The 20,392-nt window shown below is 45.0% G+C and overlaps 1 protein-coding gene across 2 annotated transcripts in view; it reads right to left on the bottom strand.

Annotated features, from left to right (window-relative positions):
- Nucleotides 1-20,392, bottom strand: part of IPCEF1 (interaction protein for cytohesin exchange factors 1) — a 140,290-nt gene that overhangs the window by 68,026 nt on the left and 51,872 nt on the right. Inside the window, exons 2-4 of one of the 2 annotated variants that reach the window (XM_038769087.1) lie at nt 11,833-11,885; nt 1,516-1,552; nt 687-856 (exon numbers count right to left, since the gene is read on the bottom strand). In XM_038769087.1, coding sequence (XP_038625015.1) covers nt 687-856; nt 1,516-1,552; nt 11,833-11,856 — 231 coding nt within the window. In that variant the 5' untranslated portion in view covers nt 11,857-11,885. Of the gene's footprint in view, nt 1-686; nt 857-1,515; nt 1,553-2,398; nt 2,440-11,832; nt 11,886-20,392 lie in introns of those variants that run through there. The other variant, XM_038769090.1, reaches the window with a different exon arrangement.

Genomic DNA, 20,392 nt, shown 5'->3' with positions numbered 1-20,392 from the left:
AATAATGACGGAACTGAATGGTCCAATAAAAAGAAGCATAACATCAGAGTAAAATCCTCACTTAGCACCATAGCTTTCACTCTTGATACCAATTTTCCGGACACAGAAAATAATCTAGATTGGAAAGAGAGAGCAACAGACAGGAGATCGTGAGGAGGAGGTGGATTTCCCTTATTCAAACTAACACCCAGGTGCTAATTTCCTTAGAGGAATGAAGGGAAATTTCCATTCTTAAATCCTGGAAGTAAATCTTGAAAGAAATCTTTCCAAACTTGAATATCACTCTCTAAAATTCAAAGGAATAGAGTGGGAAAGTTCCATCTAGTTCCACTCAGCCAAAGAGTGTCCCAGCTGGATGATGGTTTTTTTGGTCACACAATCAATCAGTGGTATTTACTGAGTGCTTACTGTGTGCAGAGCACTCTACTAAGTGCTTGGGAGGGTGCAGTATTACAGAGTTGACAGACTTGTTCCCTGACAACATGGAGCTTACGAGTGAACAGAAGACTGAATTTCCCACATCCTCATTCTTTCAAAAAGCCTTCCGAGCAAAATGAAAGTTATTCATTTGAAAATAAATGCCCTTGCTAAGAACAGAGAGGGGCATCTGACCTTCTAACTGAGGCTCCCTGATCAGCACTCCCTGAAGCCTAGGAAAAACATCCTCAGAAAGAAAGCCTACTCACCATTTGGCTGGTGTACCAATATAACGAAGCCTCCTTCAGTACGACCCAGAACTTTTTCCATTTGTTTCCCAAAAAGGATCCTTTCTCCTTCTTCTTGAACAGCCATCCTTGACAATCAGCATGTCCAAGATCTTTACATGATATTCTCCGACGACTCATCGTGAAAAAACCTGTACCATTTCAACAAAAACGATCGGATGACTCCATTGTATCAGGTGGAACAAGAAGATGAAATATTCCAATTGCCTGCTCTATTTGAATGGAAGCACACCATCACCCACACCAGAGTTTCATGCAAAATAAGGTGGAGCAGAGCAAATTGCCATTCAGGTGGTGGGTTTAAAAAAAATACATATCTACATCTTAAACATGCTGTTTGAATTTAAAAGGAACAAGAAGTGAAACAGTTAAGAAAATGTAGTGCAGATTAGCCTAAATGAAACTATTTCAAGAAAATCTTCACAATCGGGAACTGTGAAGTGAAAAATAAAATGAATTTTGAGCAAAATGCATTTTGTCATGCCTACATAGCTGCAGTCAGTAAAAAAAGCTGTAGTTATGCCTTAGAAGTAGGGCAATCTAATGTCCTCCTAAATACAAAGCCACTTCTTGGTCTCACATTCTAGTATCCCTAAGCTTTATTGACATACCACAGGGATTTAATCCAAATGAACAGCATGTCGTCGTTTCTCAAATCAATATGGATATCACCAAGAGTTAAACTGCCTTTCACCTCCAGCTAACAGCAGAAAGAAAGGGGAAAAAAATCATATCCCCCCAAAAACATGCAGAGAGAGACGAAAGAAACCAGTGAAAAAGATATCATTACCTTGAGTTTTCTTCCTCGGTTTCTGACGCAAGGGAACCTGCCAAAAATGCAGGAAGGAAAGAAAAGAGGAAATTTCTGATTGTGTTGAACATTCGTAAAGGGGAGAACGGAGAGCGGAAGGGGGAGGTGGTGTTTATGTGCAGGATGGAATCTAAAAAAAGCCCCAGTCACAGCTAAAGGGGAGCGACTAGTCGGAGCATAATATGTGTTAATTAGAACTGATGTACATATAGCTGAAAGAGAAAAACTGCAACACTAGGTACACAGTTATCACTAGGGCTTCCTGTTTCCACCCACAGGCAGCTCTCTGTCCCTGTCTGTCTCTCTCTCTCTCTCTCTACGACTTTTTAGGTTAGTGTAGTGTCATGTTGGATAATGTGTTCTTAAAGTTAATGGTAAGAACTACTTCACAGGAAAGAGGAAAATCCATATAAAGTGTGACTTATCGGTGCTTGTTTATCTCTAAATATCGATTAGAAGTTAATTAAACTTGCAAAACTCCAATAAGTATTTCCTCTATTCCAAGACAATGTGGAAATGAAGATTTCAAAACATCATAATTATAAGCAGACATTATTCATGAGGTAGCTTTTATCCTTTCAGTTTTCTATTCTATAAGCATTAAAGGAAATGACATTGCAGCAACATTATGCCCCCCCAAACATCAGATGTAGCTGTCATGGAAGCATGACCTGCCCACCTTTCACTTCTCCCACATCGGAACCCATTGTTAATGCTCTAACCGAAGGTAAAAAATAGTGGGCAATGCGTTCTAGTCCCTTCTGCCCCACTCCTTGCCTGGTGGAATTCTTCCCTTTCTTCAGCAAAGAAGGACATATTGGATGCCCCTAGAGATTACCCAGCAGCTGCAGATCCATCTTACCCTTTACCTCCACTAAATGCACATGTAGGAAGAGTCCGAGGCAGAAGCAGAGGCAGTCAAAGAGCTGAAGAACTGGGGGCTTGGTTTCCCTTAGACCCGAGCCCTCTGCTGCTGCAAAGCCAAGGATCATTTACAGAACACCTTTCAGCAGCTACAGCGCCCCTCCTGAAGGCGGAGAGCCCGACGCCTTGTGTGAGATGCCAGAATCTGGGGGAGGTATTCCTGAAATAACTGCTGCCAAGTAAATGAGATTCTGGTAGAGTGGAGCCTCATCCACTTAGAAAAATGGTCCTGGATTGTAGGCTGCAGGCTCCTTGTGGGCAGGGAATGCATCTACCAGCTCTCTTGAATTGTACTCTCCCAAGTGCTCTGTACACAGTAAGTACTCAAATACCATTTACTGATGGACTACTTTCCCAAGGGTTTAGTACAACACTCTGCACAGAGTAAATGCTCATTAACTACCACTGATTGATGGATTACTTTCCCAAGTGTTTAGTACAGTGCTCTGTGTGCTGGGCACTGTTCTCAGCACTGGGGTGTTTACAAGGTAGTCGGGTTGCCCCATGTGGGACTCACAGTCTTGGTCCCCATTTTACAGATGAGGTAATAATAATAATAATGATGGTATTTGTTGGGCACTTGCTGTGTGCCAAGCACTGTTCTAGGTGCTGGTGGGGTGGGGGTTGGGGGAATACAAGGTGATCAGGTTGTCCAACGTGGGGCTCACAGGCTTGGTACCCATTTCCCAAGTGTTTAGTACAGTGATAGTAATAATAATAATACTGGTATTTATTAAGCGCTTACTATGTGCAAAGCACTGTTCTAAGCACTGGGGAGGTTACAAGACTTGGTCCCCATTTTGCAAATTAGATAACTGAGGCACAGAGAGGTTAAGTGACTTGCCCAGGGTCACACGGCTGGCGAGTGGGAGAGCCAGGGTTGGAGCTCATGTCCTCTGACTCCCAAGCCTGTGCTCTTTCTACTGAGCCGTCCACCCTGATCCAAGGAGGTGGCCAAATGTTAATTCTTCCAAATGGGGCTGGTTGTCCCACATGGGGCTCACAGTCTTGATCCCCGTTTTGCAGATGGGGGAACTGAGGCACAGAGAAGTGACTTGCCCAGGGTCACACAGCTGATATGTGGTGGAGCCAGGACTGGAACCCACAACCTCTGACTCCCAAGCTCCTGCTCTTTCCACTAAGCCACGCTGTTCTCTATAGCTCGAATAGCCCTATTAGCTTCTCTAATAGTTTCTCAATTTATTGAGCGCTTACTGTGTGCAGAACTGTGACCACAGTTCTCGCCAACGAGTTTGCAGTTCAGTCAAGCAGAGAGGCCCTTGTGCCGGTCTCCTTACTTATGTTTCGATTTATTGATGGTTCATTGTTTTTTTTTCTTGCCACGAGATTTGCTTGTATCCACCAGAGTGCTTAGTACAGTGCCTGGCACATAATGCTTAACATATACAAGAGAGGCAGCATGCCTCAGTGGAAAGAGCACAGGCTTAGGAATTGGAGGTTGTGGGTTCTGATCCCGGCTCTGCTGCTTGTTGGCTGTGTGACTTTGGGCAGGTCACTTCACTTTTTTGTGCCTCAGTTACCTCATCTGAAGGATGGGGATTAAGACCGTGGGCCCCGTGTGGGACAACTTGCTTACCTTGTATCTACCCTAGTGCTTGGAACAGTGCTTGGCACATGGTGGGCACTTGGCAAGTATCATTATTATTATTATTATTATTATTATTATTATTATTTACTGAAAGCTTATCTCGTCCAGGAGGCCTTCCCGGACTAAGCCCCCCTTTTCCTCTGCTCCTCTTCTTCATCACCCCCACTCACTCCCTCTGCCCTACCCCCCTCCCTGCAGTACTTGTGTAGTAAGACCTCCCCAAAGTCACTCCCCCCACTTCTCCAACCCCCCTGCTATCAACACTCTCTGCTACTCTCCCATCCTTCCCAGCAGTATCCTCAGAGGAGCTCTCCTCCCTCCTCTCAAGTGCTACTCTGGCCACCTGTGCTTCTAACCCCATTCCCTCTCATCTCATGAAATCTCTTGCTCCATCCCTTCTCCCCTCTTTAACTTCCATCTTCAACCGCTCACTCTCCACTGGTTCCTTCCCCTCTGCCTTCAAACATGCCCATGTCTCTCCCATCCTAAAAAAGAACCCTCTCTTGACCCCACCTCACCTTCTAGTTATCACCATAACCATCTCCCTCCTACCATTCCTTTCCAAACTTCTTGAACGAGTTGTCTACACACGCTGCCTCGAAATCCTCAACACCAACTCTCTCCTCGACCCCCTCCAGTCCGGCTTCCATCCCCTACATTCCACGGAAACTGCCCTCTCAAAGGTCACCAATGACCTCCTGCTTGCCAAATCCAACAGCTCATACTCTATTCTAATCCTCCTCGACCTCTCAGCTGCCTTCGACACTGTGGACCACCCCCTTCTCCTCAACACACTATCCAACCTTGGCTTCACAGACTCCGTCCTCTCCTGGTTCTCCTCTTATCTCTCCGATCATTCATTCTCAGTCTCTTTTGAAGGCTCCTCCTCCCCCTCCCATCCCCTTACTGTGGGGGTTCCCCAAGGTTCAGTTCTCGGTCTCCTTCTGTTCTCGATCTACACTCACTCCCTTGGTGACCTCATTCGCTCCCACAGCTTCAACTATCATCTCTACGCTGATGACACCCAAATCTACATCTCTGCCCCTGCTTTCTCCCCCTCCCACCAGACTCACATCTCCTCCTGCCTTCTGGACATCTCCATCTGGGTGTCTGCCCACCACCTAAAACTCAACATGTCCAAGACTGAACTCCTTGTCTTCCCTCCCAAACCCGGCCCTCTCCCTGACTTTCCCATCACTATTGACGGCACTACCATCCTTCCCGTCTCACAAGCCCGCAACCTTGGTGTCATCCTCGACTCCGCTCTCTCATTCACCCCTCACATCCAAGCCATCACCAAAACCTGCAGGTCTCAGCTCCACAACATTGCAAAGATCGGCCCTTTCCTCTCCATCCAAACTGCTACCCTGCTCGTTCAAGCTCTCATCCTATCCCATCTGGACTACTGCATCAGCCTCCTCTCTGATCTCCCATCCTCGTGTCTCTCCCCACTTCAATCCATACTTCATGCCGCTGCCCGGATTGTCTTTGTCCAGAAACACTCTGGGCATGTTACTCCCCTCCTCAAAAATCTCCAGTGGCTACCAATCAATCTGCGCATCAGGCAGAAACTCCTCACCCTCGGCTTCAAGGTTCTCCATCACCTCACCCCCTCCTACCTCACCTCCCTTCTCTCCTTCTACAGCCCAGCTGACACCCTCCACTCCTCTGCCACTAATCTCCTCACTGTGCCTCATTCTCACCTGTCCCGCCATCGACCCCCGGCCTACGTCCTCCCCCGGCCTGGAATGCCCTCAATCAATCAATCAATCAATCAATCGTATTTATTGAGCGCTTACTATGTGCAGAGCACTGTACTAAGCGCTTGGGAAGTACAAATTGGCATCACATAGAGACAGTCCCTACCCAACAGTGGGCTCACAGTCTAAAAGGGGGAGACAGAGAACAGAACCAAACATACCAACAAAATAAAATAAGTAGGATAGAAATGTACAAGTAAAATAAATAAATAAATAAATAAATAGAGTAATAAATATGTACAACCATATATACATATATACAGGTGCTGTGGGGAAGGGAAGGAGGTAAGATGGGGGGATGGAGAGGGGGACGAGGGGGAGAGGAAAGAAGGGGCTCAGTCTGGGAAGGCCTCCTGGAGGAGGTGAGCTCTCAGCAGGGCCTTGAAGGGAGGAAGAGAGCTAGCTTGGCGGATGGGCAGAGGGAGGGCATTCCAGGCCCGGGGGATGACGTGGGCCGGGGGTCGATGGCGGGACAGGCGAGAGCGAGGTACAGTGAGGAGATTAGTGGTGGAGGAGCGGAGGGTGCGGGCTGGGCAGTAGAAGGAGAGAAGGGAGGTGAGGTAGGAGGGGGCGAGGTGATGGACAGCCTTGAAGCCCAGGGTGAGGAGTTTCTGCCTGATGCGCAGATTGATCGGTAGGCATTGGAGGTTTTTGAGGAGGGGAGTAATATGTCCAGAGCGTTTCTGGACAAAGATAATCCGGGCAGCAGCATGAAGTATGGATTGAAGTGGAGAGAGACACAAGGATGGGAGATCAGAGAGAAGGCTAGTGCAGTAGTCCAGACGGGATAGGATGAGAGCTTGAATGAGCAGGGTAGCAGTTTGGATGGAGAGGAAAGGGCGGATCTTGGCAATGTTGCGGAGCTGAGACCGGCAGGTTTTGGTGACAGCTTGGATGTGAGGGGTGAATGAGAGAGCAGAGTCGAGGATGACACCAAGGTTGCGGGCTTGTGAGACGGGAAGGATGGTAGTGCCGTCAACAGAGATGGGAAAGTCAGGGAGAGGACAAGGTTTGGGAGGGAAGACAAGGAGCTCAGTCTTCGACATGTTGAGCTTTAGGTGGCGGGCGGACATCCAGATGGAGATGTCCTGAAGGCAGGAGGAGATGCGAGCCTGGAGGGAGGGGGAGAGAGCAGGGGCAGAGATGTAGATCTGGGTGTCATCAGCGTAGAGATGATAGTTGAAGCCGTGGGAGCGAATGAGGTCACCAAGGGAGTGAGTGTATATTGAGAACAGAAGGGGACCAAGCACTGAACCTTGGGGAACCCCCACCGTAAGAGGATGGGAGAGGGAGGAGGAGCCTGCAAAAGAGACTGAGAAAGAACGACCGGAGAGATAAGAGGAGAACCAGGAGAGGACGGAGTCTGTGAAGCCAAGGTCAGATAACGTGTGGAGGAGAAGGGGGTGGTCCACAGTGTCAAAGGCAGCTGAGAGGTCGAGGAGGATTAGGACAGAGTATGAGCCGTTGGATTTGGCAAGCAGGAGGTCACTGGTCATTGGTGACCTTTGAGAGCGCAGTTTCCGTGGAACGAAGGGGACGGAAGCCAGACTGGAGGGGGTCGAGGAGAGAGTTGTTGTTGAGGAATTCTAGGCAGCGCGTGTAGACAACTCGTTCAAGTTGTCCCTCCCTCCCAACATCCACCAAGATAGCTCTCTTCTTCCCTTCAGGGCCCTACTGAGAACTCACCTCCTCCAGAAGGCCTTCCCAGACTGACCCCCCTCCTTCCTCTCCCCCTCATCCCCCTCTCCATACCCCCGTCTTACCTCCTTCCCTTCCCTACAGCACCTGTATATATGTATATATGTTTGTACACATTTATTACTCTATTTATTTATTTTACTTGTACATATCTATTCTATTTATTTTATTTTGTTAGTATTTTTGGTTTTCTTCTCTGTCTCCCCCTTCTAGACTGTGAGCCCACTGTTGGGTAGGGACTGTCTCTATATGTTGCCAACTTGTACTTCCGAAGCGCTTAGTACAGTGCTCTGCACACAGTAAGTGCTCAATCAATATGATTGATTGATTGATATATGTACATATTTATAATTCCATTCATTTTATTAATGATGTGTATATATCTATAATTTATTTATTTATATTGATGGTTTGTGCTCTGCACAAAGTGCTCAATAAATACAATTGAAATGAATGAATGAGCACTCAATAAATACAACTGACTGAATAGACTGGAAGAGGCAAAGAACCCAATACTTCAGCTTTCCCTGCTGGGGTGGCTCACCACAGCCATTGGGTGTCAATCAATCAATCATATTGATTGAGCACTTACTGTGTGCAAAGTGTCACATCAAGCACTTGGGGGAACACAATATAAGAGTTGGTAGGCACATTCCCCGCCATGTTCTAATAGACCCCCTTCCCTGACAAGGGCAGGACAAATTTTCAGGACCTTAGGGAGAGGAATCTGTTTGTTTTCAGGTGGCATCCACTACAGACCTATGTTTTAAAGAGAGGCACAGAAGAGTGTTGTTATAAACTCAGAGGAAGTTACACCGCAGTTTGAAAAAAAGAAAATGAATTTCCACAGTCCCTGCTAGGGGCTGGACCCTCGTGGCGTTCCCAGACCCATTTCCTTTCCAGTGTAAGGAGGGTTGATAAGGGATGCTTTAATCTCTATGGACTCTGGTTCTCCTTGAGTTTTCAAGGTTGGTTACCAGGCAATAGGTCCATGGTGGGTAGCTCCTTGTTTGAGCATCCAGATTCCCCCCGGGAAACAGGCCTGAATTACCACTCTTCTAGGTTTAACTGCTGAATAACAAGGAGATGGTGTAATGATTTGTATTTTGTTTTAATGGTATTCATTAAGAGCTTACTATGTGCCAGGCACTGTACTAAGCACTGGGGTAGATACACATTAATTATGTTGGACAGAGTCTCTGTCCCACATGTGGCTCACAGTCTTAATCCCCATTTTACAGATGAGGTAACTGAGGTTTACAGATGAGGTAACTGGGGCACAGAGAAGTTAAGGAACTCACCCAAGTTCACACAGCAGATAAGTGATGGAGCTAGGATTAGTACCCGGGTCCCTCCAACTCTGAGGCATGTGCTCTATGCACTAGGCCATGCTGCTTCTCATTTGCCATTTTCAGTAGGCTAATTTGTTAGTAAGGCAATAGCATGAGGTTAGGGCTCTACTTATATTAAAACACAAGGGCAACCAAATCACCTCTATCTGTACTCCCTGGAGTGCTGGGGGTCTCTATTTAAAAGGCGCTAAAAAATTCCTTGAATCAGCTGAATGTTGAAAACCATTTTTAATGGTATTAGTAATAATAATGACATTTATTAAGTGCTTACTATGTGCAAAGCACTGTTCTAAGCACTGGGGAGGTCACAAGGTGATTAGGTTGTCCCACGGGGGGCTCACAGTCTTCATCCCCATTTTATGGATGAGGCAACTGAGGTATAGAGAAGTTAAGTGACTTGCCCAAAGTCACACAGCTGACAATTAGTGGAGCCGGGATTTGAACCCATGACCTCTGACTCCATAGCCTGTGCTCTTTCCACTGAGCCACAAAAGAACTTACCATGGGCCAGGTGCTCTTCTAAGCACTGGAGTAGCTTCAAGGTAATCAGGCTGAACACAGTCTCAGTTCCACATGGGGTGTGCCACAAAGGGCTCACCATCTTGATCCCCATTTTACAGGTGAGGTAACTGAGGCACAGATAAATTAAGTGTTTTGCCCAAGGTCACACAGCAGACAAGTGGTGGAGCAAGACTGGAACCCAGGTCCTCTGACTTTCAGGCCCATGATCTTCCCATAAGGCCACATTGTTTCTCACTTTAACAAAATTTTTAAAGTGTAAACCTACACTAATAATAATGATAACACTAGTAGCAATTATAGTATTTGTTATGTGCTTCTTATGTGCCAAACACTGTGTTGGGATCAAGACAATACAACCAGATCGGAGACAGACCCTGTCCCAAAAGGGATTCCTAGTCCATTGAGGCAGGAAAACAGGTATGTAATCCCCACTTTACAAATGAGGAAACTGAGGCACAGAAATTAAGTGGCTTGCCCAAGGACACAGAGCAAAAAAGCAGAGGAATCAGGAGTACAGCCCAGAGCTCCTGAATACCAGTCCTGAGCTCATGATTTCAGTTCTATTCTGGGAAACTATTTTCAAATGTGTAATTATTTTTTCTGCCCTCTAGAGAAATGTCAGTCATGATTTGATCAATCAGTCAATCAGTGGTATTTTTTGAGCACTTAGTATGTGGAGAATGCTGTACTAAACACTTGGTAGAGTACAATTTTACAGAATTAGCAGACACCTTCCTTGCCCATAACGTGTTTACAATCTACTAGGGGAGACAGACATTAGCATGAATAATGATCTGTTTGTATCTATCCCGGCATTAAGTACAGTGCTTGGTTAGATAAAAACATATTAAATTATAACTGATCTTAGCACATGTTAAGTCCTTAATAAAGCCCATAACTAATTACTGTCTTTGGTGTGTCCAACCTGACTTGCTTATATCCACCCCAGTACTTAGTACAGTGCTTGGAACATAGTAAGAGCTTAACAAATACTACAATTATTATCATTATTATTATTATTATTATTTTCTATTAATAAACTCCAAACAAAAACCCATTAGATGCTCACTAAATCTGACTCAAAACAAAACAAATGGATAAATATGGCCTATTGTTGGACATACAACTCAATGCTAAAGAAGTAAAAATTGCATAGTCCAGAAAAAAATTTCCCAAGTATCCTGTTATCCTAACCCATGAGACATCAATTCTTTTAGAGGGAAGTCTGCCTCTTCTTCCAAATAGTAGTTACTGAAATTTCCCCTTTTTGTTGTAGTCAGGTCTTGATTGCAAAATCCAGCTACCATTTATCTCCCTCCCATCTGAAACTTGGATGTCTCTACAGCACAGTCTACTGTTACACTGATATACCATACTAAGATAAAAATCCTGTAAACAGTATGGCTCCATTCTATTTGGCTTCCCAAGGTGCTTGAGAACTTAGAGATAGAAAGAAACAACTAAAGACGAGAGTAAGGCTTTAACAAATACCATTAAAATGAAAGAAAAAATGATTGAGGGAGTCCCACCCCTCAGCTTATTAGGAACAAAAGAACCAAATTATGGTTTCCCAGGCCATTTGTTCCCTCGTTTGTTCAGACTAAAGCGGTCTGCCCTACTCAGAGACTTTGAGGGTGTCCCTCATCTTCACCAGGCTGTGAAGCAAACTGGGGATGTTTTATCTGCCCACTCTGGAAGCCATGGGACAGACTTCTACCCCTATGTTCTTCATTTTAGATCTTTTTGGAGGAAGGGTGATGTAGGAAATGTCATCACCAGGGGCCCCTATGGGACTGGCTACCCCCTCCCTATCTGATGCTTCATCCAGTGCCTGCCCAGTGCTTGATCTTGGAATCTCCTCCACTTCTGAGGGTGGCAGCAGGTCAGAGGAGTGAGGGGAGAAGTCTGCTCCACAGATGCCAGAACAAGGAGAGAAAACATACCCAGTGCACACCACAGTCCAGTGGAGATTAGGGACACCTCAAGGTCTCTGGGCAGGGTAGACCAGATATGGTAAAAAAAAACATGGCCTGAGAAACTCTAATTCAGTTCTGTTGTTCCTAATAAACTGAGGGGTAGGAATCCGTCATTCATTTTTTAATGGTATTTGTTGAGCCCTTACTATGTGCCGGACACTGTACTAAATGCTGGGGTGGATACTAGTAATTGGGTTGAACACAGTCCCTGTAAAGCACAGGACTCACAATCTTAATCTCCATCTACAGATAAAGTAACTGAGGCAAAGATAGTTTTAGTGGCTTGCTCAGCAGAAAGGTGACAGATCTGGAATTAGAACTCTGGTCCTCTGGGTCCCAGGCCCATGCTGTTTCCATTAGGCCATGCTGCTTCTCTAAATCAGGGCCTCCATCATTTTGAATAGGTACCCACCCACCAACATTCTCAGAGCAGAGTATTTCTAAACTATACTCACATGAGTACAGCCATCTGCAGCCATTGGGTGAGATTAAGCAGAGGGAGCTCAACCTGCAATGGAAGAGGGATATCTAGTTATAGTTGATTTACATTTTGAGAACTGACAGTATTTCAGTAAAGGATGAAGGTTTCTCAAATTGTGAACTGATTCATTATTACAAGAAAAGGAATTTCACGAAATGCCGAAATTGACCAGAAGGTTGGGTACTATTCAAGCAAATGAATAAAAGCACAAGCTATTTTTAAGGCGGATTTGTTCTGAGTCCCTTTACATCTGCAGACAAGACATTTTTAAGATGCATGTATTTGATATTTCATTTCTTGTTTTAGAGTTATGCAAAACATCCACTAGATAGCAAGTTCCTCATGGGCAGGGATCCATCTTCCCCTTTCGCTGAATGTACTCAAGGACCTAATTGAGTGGTCTCCATACAGCAGGTGCCCAGTCCATACAGATGATGAGGGTGGAGGAAGAAGAGAGGAAAGAAAAAGTAAGGAAAATTGGCCTCCTCTCTTCAGCCACTTGGACAGGAGATGGATGTCAGCATAGGATGCTGCCTGACTTGGTTAGAAGTTACCTAACTGATCTGAGTTTGGGGAATTCCCTCCATCTTCTCCACCTTTATTTTTTCCAGTAACAGCATTAAAAGAGGTGCTACTATCACTCTGCTTCGTTCCACCTACTTAATTGACCTACAAATTCACATTAGAAGTAGCACAGACCCAGTTCATTCGTGTATCCAGCTGAACATTTCAAAATGAATGACATGATTAACTCATACGAATAATAATAATAACAATAATGGAATTTGTTAAGCACTTACTATGTGTGAAGCACTGTTCTAAACGCTGGCGGGGATACAAGGTGATCAGGTTGTCCCACGTGGGGCTCATAGTCTTAATCCCCACCTTACATATGAGGTAACTGAGGCACAGAGAAGTTAAGTGACTTGCCCAAAGTCACACAGCTGACAAGTGGTGGAGCTGGGATTAGAACCCATGATCCACAAGTGGTGGAGCTCCCAAGCCTGTGCTCTTTCCACTGAGCCACACTGCTTCTCAAAAAACTCATATCTACAGATGCCATCCTTTTTGGGGATGGGGGAAGGGGTGCTGTATTTGGGGAGAGAGGGAGCAGGTAGATGGGGTTTAGGAAATTAGTTCTTCATAAGAATATTCAGAATATTTCGGGCCCTTTCAGAGACCTGGGAGGAATAGGTTCGAAGACCTGGGAAGGGCATGTTTCAGAATCCTGCCCCAAAAGCTGACAGATGAAAACAATGGCATCATACCCATCCCCTTGCCCTCTGGGAATTAGCATGTTTGGCTATCATGAAAGGGAACATTTCCAAATGTTTCTCTTCTCTGTGACCCTCTCTTGCTCTTTCCTCTCCTCCATGTTACCCCAGAGCTACTTCCAGAAGGAACATCTTCCACTTGAGGGAAGGGGAGCAAAATGGGCTCATGAGTGCCACAGAACTCACCTCTATGTACTCTGCAACTCAGTTTATTATTTATATTCACTGAGGTGGTGGACTGCAGGCAGGGCTTGCTTCAGATGCAAAGACAGGTAAGCAGTCACCTCAGAGTGGCATGGATGGCTTAATCAATGAATCAATCAATTGCATTTATTGAGCGCTTACTGTGTGCAGAGCACTGTAAAAACCACTTGGGAGAGGATAATATAACAGAGTGGCAGGCATATTCCCTACGCACAAGGAGCTCACAGTCTGGAGGGGGAGAAAGATGAAAATAAATTATGGATATGCATGTAAGTGCTGTGAGGCTGAGAGTGGGTTAAATAAAGGATATAATTCCAATTGTAAAGATGACATGGAAGGGAGAGGGGTATGGGAACTGAGAGCTTGGTTGGAGAAGGCCTCTTGGAGGTGATGTGATTTTAATAAGGCCGCCGACTCCACCCAGACAGCCAGTGCTCAGTGCATTCAAGATAGCACCCATATTGAACGACCTTATCTAGATGTCCTCTCCAAATGCAGTCACTGCCTCCCTTCCACCCTCTTCTCATGCACAATAGACATATTTAGTTTTACTTTGACATGGATTCTCTGCTTCCCCACCCTCAGAAATAAAAGGCTTGATTTGTCTGAGAGTCAGGGAGATTTTTTTCCATACTCCATTACCCTCTCCTACTTCCCTGGATTTGGGGGGCACTCAAGTGCTTCCCTTTGTCTGAGGCTGGGCCGTCAGAGCACCCTTGGCTGGGGTGGAGAAAAGGGAGCAGAAAGTCAGTTGCCCCATCGGGACACTTCCCAAGATGCACAGGGTGGTGGAAAAGTCATTCAGGCCTGAAGGATTGGAAGAGGGTGGATGGTTTTACTTGCCTCAGGCTGAGGACCCTGTGGGCCAGGAGAGGGTAGGGCTGACAAAAGGGCACGGGTGAAAGGGCCAAACCGGGGGTGACCTGGCCAGATTGGGGGGACCTTCTGCTTCAGGACTGGACCTGGAAGACTAAGCCGAACACACCGCTAACCCCACCGTTCAAGGCTGGTGACAGGTGGCTCTGTGGCCCATAGCAGGGCAAGGTGGACACTATAGAAGATGAAGTATGAAAAAAAATCATCATCATCATCATCAATCGTATTTATTGAGCGCTTACAGTGTGCAGAGCACTGTACTAAGCGCTTGGGAAGTACAAATTGGCAACATATAGAGACAGTCCCTACCCAACAGTGGGCTCACAGTCTAAAAGGGGGAGACAAAACCAAACATACTAACAAAATAAAATAAATAGAATAGATATGTACAAGTAAAATAAATAAATACATAAATAAATAAATACAGTAATAAATATGTACTATCAAAGGTATCTATTGATGGCTGACAGCCTCGGGCAGGGCCCGGGCCAGGACGGGAGGTTCATTCATTCAGTCAATCATAATAATAGTGATGGTGAGGGCATTTGGTAAGCGCTTACTGCGTGCTGAGCACTGTTCTAAGCGCCGATTAATAATCACGACGGTATTTGTTCAATGCTTCTCGAGGTACTGAGCACTGTTCTAAGCGCTGGGGGAGGGCCAAGGTAATGGGGTTGTCCCACGTGGGGCTCCCAGTCTTCATCCCCATTTTACAGATGAGGGAACTGAGGCCCAGAGCAGTGAAGTGACTGGCCCAAGGTCACACAGCTGGGCGCTTACTATGCGCAGAGCACTGGATCAAGCGCTTGGGCGGTATAAGGGGATAAAATCCCCTTATTACCAATAGACAAAATGGTGTTATTTCATGATGTCTCAAAACGGCACAGTTGAATGACGTCACACAACTTGCTGAGTGATCAAATCACACTGCTCCCTGTGTTGGTCATGGCGTGATACTTCATGTGTCACAGGTGAGGTGGAACTTTGAACTCCCACCTTGCCCCACGCCCTGCTGCAGTGTGCCACGGCCACTGCTCCAGCTGTTTTGGTAGCAGCAACGGTGGTACCCCTGCCCAAGTGGGCTTGGGCCTGGGAGGGTGGCAACATCCAGCTCCACTCTGAACAGCCGCTGCTCCCCAGCTATCTCTATCTCCCTCTCACCACCCCACAACTGCCACATCCTCCCCTCCACAGGAAGAGAAGCAGCATGACCTAGCGGAAAAAAAAGGCATGAGCTTGGGAGTCAGTGGGCCTGTGTTCCAATCCTGATTCCACCACTTGCCTGTTGTGTGACATTGGGCAAGTCACTTCATTTCTCTGTGCCTCAGTTTACCTCATCTGTAATCAATCAATCTACACTGGCCAATTTCAAACCACATTTCATCCCTTCAAGCATTTAATCAAGTAGGCAGCCCATACTCTGGTCCCCAGATGAAACTACTGTGTATGAAAGCACATGTTTTTGAGTTAATGACGACTAAATAATACTGAGCAATGACCTAAGGAATATTCAACCTTTTTTGGCACTGTCTAGTGCCAGGAGATCTGATCAATGCTTCTTATGCTCCAGTTCAAAATTTCAAGTTGTGGATCAGACATCTGCAAAGGATGTGAAAAGACCAGGCAGCATCAGGAATTGCTTCCCCACGTCCTTGGGTGTTCCATAAATTCCTGCTATTGCTGCCTGAAAATGTTCATGGAAAGAAGAAATTTAAGGAGATAGAGGTAAAACAGAAAATAATCTCACAATTTTACAAATAATTTCCTGACACAGAGTTGTTAAATTTTCACTGGACTTCAGAGTTACCGCTCAGAAATGCTGATTATAGTTTAGAAAATTTATGGTGGGATGTAGTAAAGTCATTCCTAAGTCCTGCTTCCAAATCATTTTAAATACAGATATGTTTATGACACAACTGTTTGAAAAGAGACTGCTGAGCATCATCAGAAGTCACTTATCTAAAGTGCTGGAAATGGCAAGGTATACAATTCTTTGTCCAATGAATGAGAAAGAGGAAACAGAAAAAAAAGTATGAATCATTCTTACAACACTAATTTTAGCAACCCAAAAGCATGTATCGTAATATATATGTGGCAACGAATGTGGAAATGGAACTAACAAGAGACTTGTTTTTAAGGACGTTCTAAATAGAAGCTATGTATGGTTGTAGCTGCATGGCTCAGTGGAAAGAGCCCGGGCTTTGGAGTCAGAGGTCAGGAATTCAAATCGCAGCTCCACCAATTGTCAGCTGCGTGACTTTGGGCAAGTCACTTCACTTCTCTGTGCCTCAGTGACATCTGTAAAATGGGGATGAAGACTGTGAGCCCCCGTGGGACAACCTGATCACCTTGTAACCTCCCCAGCGCTTAGAACAGTGCTTGCACAGAGTAAGCGCTTAATAAATGCCACTATTATTATTATTATTATTATTATTATTATTATTATTATTATTATTGTAGCTGATGACCTGGAGAGGCAGGAAAAAAATTCCCTATGGAAGTTGCCCAGTCTCAATAGAGAGTCTCAGTCATCTGATCTTAATCTTGCTGCAAAAAGTTAAAGGCCTCAGTTCTATAAAGAAAGCTCCAGGAGTCAGACTGCTTTGACACTCTGCAGTCAATTCTTACTTATCCAGGGCAAGGCCTTCACCAGGAGGATTCTGGTAAAGGGAGCAAGAGGAAGCAGGTATAGGAAGTGATGGGGTTGGGGGTCAGGGGGGTGGTGATCGGTGTGCCTCAGGCATCTCTGGAGAATGTGACCCTTTCAGGTGGATTGAGCACTTAATATGGACTAAGGAAAAGCAGCATTTCTCTCCTTGCGGAGTAACTGAGTCCCAACCCTTGGAAGCAGTGGGGATACCCTGGAGCAGAAACTCTCTTGCTTCCATCCACCACATCGTCCTACTCTGGTCACCAACTATGGCTCTGTCCAAAGGTGCCAGGACTCTTCCCAAAGGTTCTGGGGCTCTGGAGGGACCCAGGACTCTGCTGTGAATCCCAGGGCTGAGCCCCAGAAAACTCAAGCACAAGATATTGACTGAACAGGGGAATTACTCAAAGTCTTAGCCAACTGTCATCAAGCCTCATGAACTGAAGTATCACCAACCAAAAACATGATATGGCTTACAGCAGCAGATAAAAAAAATTCCCTAAGCCAGATGGGAAGGCAGAGGATCTGGAGGAGGTTGGGGGAGACGCAGAGAGGAGCTTCCAGGGAGGTCAGGGTGATGGAGAGGAGCAAGAGACAGGTTGGCCTGAGCCTGAAGCAGGAGCAAGGGGCTGAGATAGGGACTGAGGCTAAGCAAGGGCTGGAGACAAGATTGGGGCTGGTGGAGAGGAAAGGGTTGGAACAGGAGCAGTAACAAGGGTGGGTCTGGGCTGAAGGAGGAAGGAGCTCACGTGCCTCAGAGCTATAGATACAAGGGCAGTGGAGTTGGGAGGGAATGTTCAGTTTCCCTTGAGCCTCAGTAACCCATCTTCAGGAGGCAGGACATCCAAACCCAGCCTAAACCCTCACTGGATTGAATTCTACTGAGCCTGTGAGTCAGGCAGGGATCATGTCTACCAAGTTTTGTATTGAGCTCTCCCAAGCACTTCCAGTGCTCTGCACAAAGTAAGCACTTAATAAATACCACTGATCAACTGATTATCAACTCTCCCTGTAAAATAACAATTCTTCAGAATCAATCAAGGTGGTCAGAGCATTTGAAAAACTCAACTCGGCTGGGGGAAGTTCATCAGATGGAATCACGAAGCCATTGAGACTTGATGGACAATGATCCTCCTATTTGGAAAATTGAATCAATCAATCAGTGGTATTTATTGAGCACCTACTATGTGTATGGATCCCAGTGCTCAGGACGGTGCTTGACACATAATTAGCAAGTAACATGGACAAAGAGTTTACCTTCTAGCTGGGAATAATGTAATTCAATTCAGTCGTGTTCATTGAGTGCTTATTGTGTGCAAAGCACTGTACTTTGGGCAGTGGACAATATATGGCCACGGGGTGACAGACGATGTGACTAAATAAATAAACCGCAGTTGTTCCCTTCAAAGCCCTACTGAGAGCTCACCTCCTTCAGAAGGCCTTCCCAGACCAAGCCCCCTTCTTCCTCTCCCCCTCCTCCCCCTCCCTATCCCCCCCGCCTTACCTCCTTCCCCTCCCCACAGCACCTATATATATGTATATATGTTTGTACATATTTATTACTCTATTTTATTCGTACATATTTATTCTATTTATTTTATCTTGTTAATATGTTTTGTTTTGTTGTCTGTCTCCCCCTTCTAGACTGTGAGCCCGCTGTTGGGAAGGGACCATCTCTATATGTTGCCAACTTGTACTTCCCAAGCACTTAGTACAGTGCTCTGCAAACAGTAAGCGCTCAATAAATACGATTGAATGAATGAATGTGTAGAGCACTGTATTAAGCATTTGAAGGGCAAAGGTCAACAGGCAGGCTATTATTTGTTCTGGAATTGTAACTTAACAAGGTGCCAATGTATCATGTGCCCCAGGAAACAATCAGTCAATGGTACTGTTCAAAATTGACAAAAGGTGGTCACACCTACTGAGTGCTTGGGAAGCACCATACAACAGAATTTGGATTTTTTTTTGTTTTTTTAAGGTATTTAGTAAGTGCTTACTATGTGTTAAGCAATGTTCCAATCTCTTGGGTAGATACAAGGTAATCAGATTGGACACAGCCCCCGTCCTGTATGGGGCTCATAGTCTATTGGGGTGCGGGGGTTAATTCCCATTTTACAGATGATGATGATGATGATGGTGATAACGTTGATGATGATGGTATTTGTTAAGTGCTTACTATGCGCCAAGTACTGTTCTAAGCGCTGAGGTAACTGGAGGACAGATAAATTAAGTGATTTACCCAAAGTCACAGAGCAGACAAGTGGCAGCACCGGGATTAGAACCCAGGTCCTCTGGCTTCCAGGTTTATGCTCCATCTACTAGGCCATGTTGCTTCCCAAACTGGAACACATGTTCCCTGCCCAAAGGAGTTTACAGTCTAGAGGGAAAGAACAGAGGACTGAGAGTCAGAATTACCTGTATTTTAATCCCGACTCTGCCACTTGCCTGCTGTGTGACTTTGGCAAATTAATTAATTTCTCTGGGCCTCAGTTTCCTCATCTGCAATGTAGGGATCACATATTTGTTTCCCTTTCCTTTATACTGGGAGCCCTACATGGGATAGAGAGTGTATATGACCTGATCATCTTTTATCTATCCCAAAGCTTGGCACATAGTAATCACTAAACAAAATGCAACAGTTATTATTACAGAATTTTGCAGTCATTCTCCTAGCCACAAGAGAAGACAAAAGAAGAATTCTTCCAATACAAAACCCTTTCACTTTTGTAGACTGTAAGCTTCTTGTCAGCAAGGATCACATTGACCAACTTTATAGTACTGTATTTTTATTTAGTAATAATAATTATGGTATTTTATTGTACTTTCCTGAGCACTTAGTATGGTGCTCTCCTCACAGTTAGTGCTCAGTAAATACCACTGATTGATTACTTAGAATAATTTAGAGTCCAACACATAGTTAAATGTCCTGAAAACTCTAGGAACTCTGGTGCTTTGAAATTTAAATAAACATCTTCATGAAAGCATTTGTGGAACATTATATCCATAGAGCCATCTAGTGGGGACAAATTAGCATTTAATTTCATACTCAATTATTTCCAATAAGTGCAGTGTCTTTGATGAAAACTGTTTCTAGTTCAGTTGAAGCATCCTCCAGAAAACTACAGCCACTGAGCCTCACAAATTTAAATAAGAAATTACATTGCACTTTAATTTCAAAAAAAAACGTCCTGTGATCAGCCATTTAGACTTCATGGTAGAATATTATTTCAGTTAGGACAAGAAAATTACAAATTTTTTAATATTTCTGTCCATCAATCGATGGTATTTAACGAGTGCTTACTATATTCAAGGCACTTGGAAAGGTACAGTCCAACAGAGTTGATAACACAATCCCAGCCCACAAGAAGTTTATGTTCTCCTGGGGAGACAGATGCTAAAATAGATTAGGAATAGAGGACTTAGTTGGGTATAAGAATATTTACAGAGGTATTATGGAGTAGGGGTGAGCATCAAAGTGCTGAAGAGATACACAGCCAAATGCATAGTCAAAGCAGAGGGGAGGACAG

This window comes from Tachyglossus aculeatus, chromosome 2, assembly GCF_015852505.1.
Source record: "Tachyglossus aculeatus isolate mTacAcu1 chromosome 2, mTacAcu1.pri, whole genome shotgun sequence".
NCBI classification, from domain to species: Eukaryota; Metazoa; Chordata; class Mammalia; order Monotremata; family Tachyglossidae; genus Tachyglossus; species Tachyglossus aculeatus.
The sequence above is the reverse complement of the archived record's forward strand: the minus strand, read 5'-3'. Positions and strand labels throughout refer to the sequence as shown.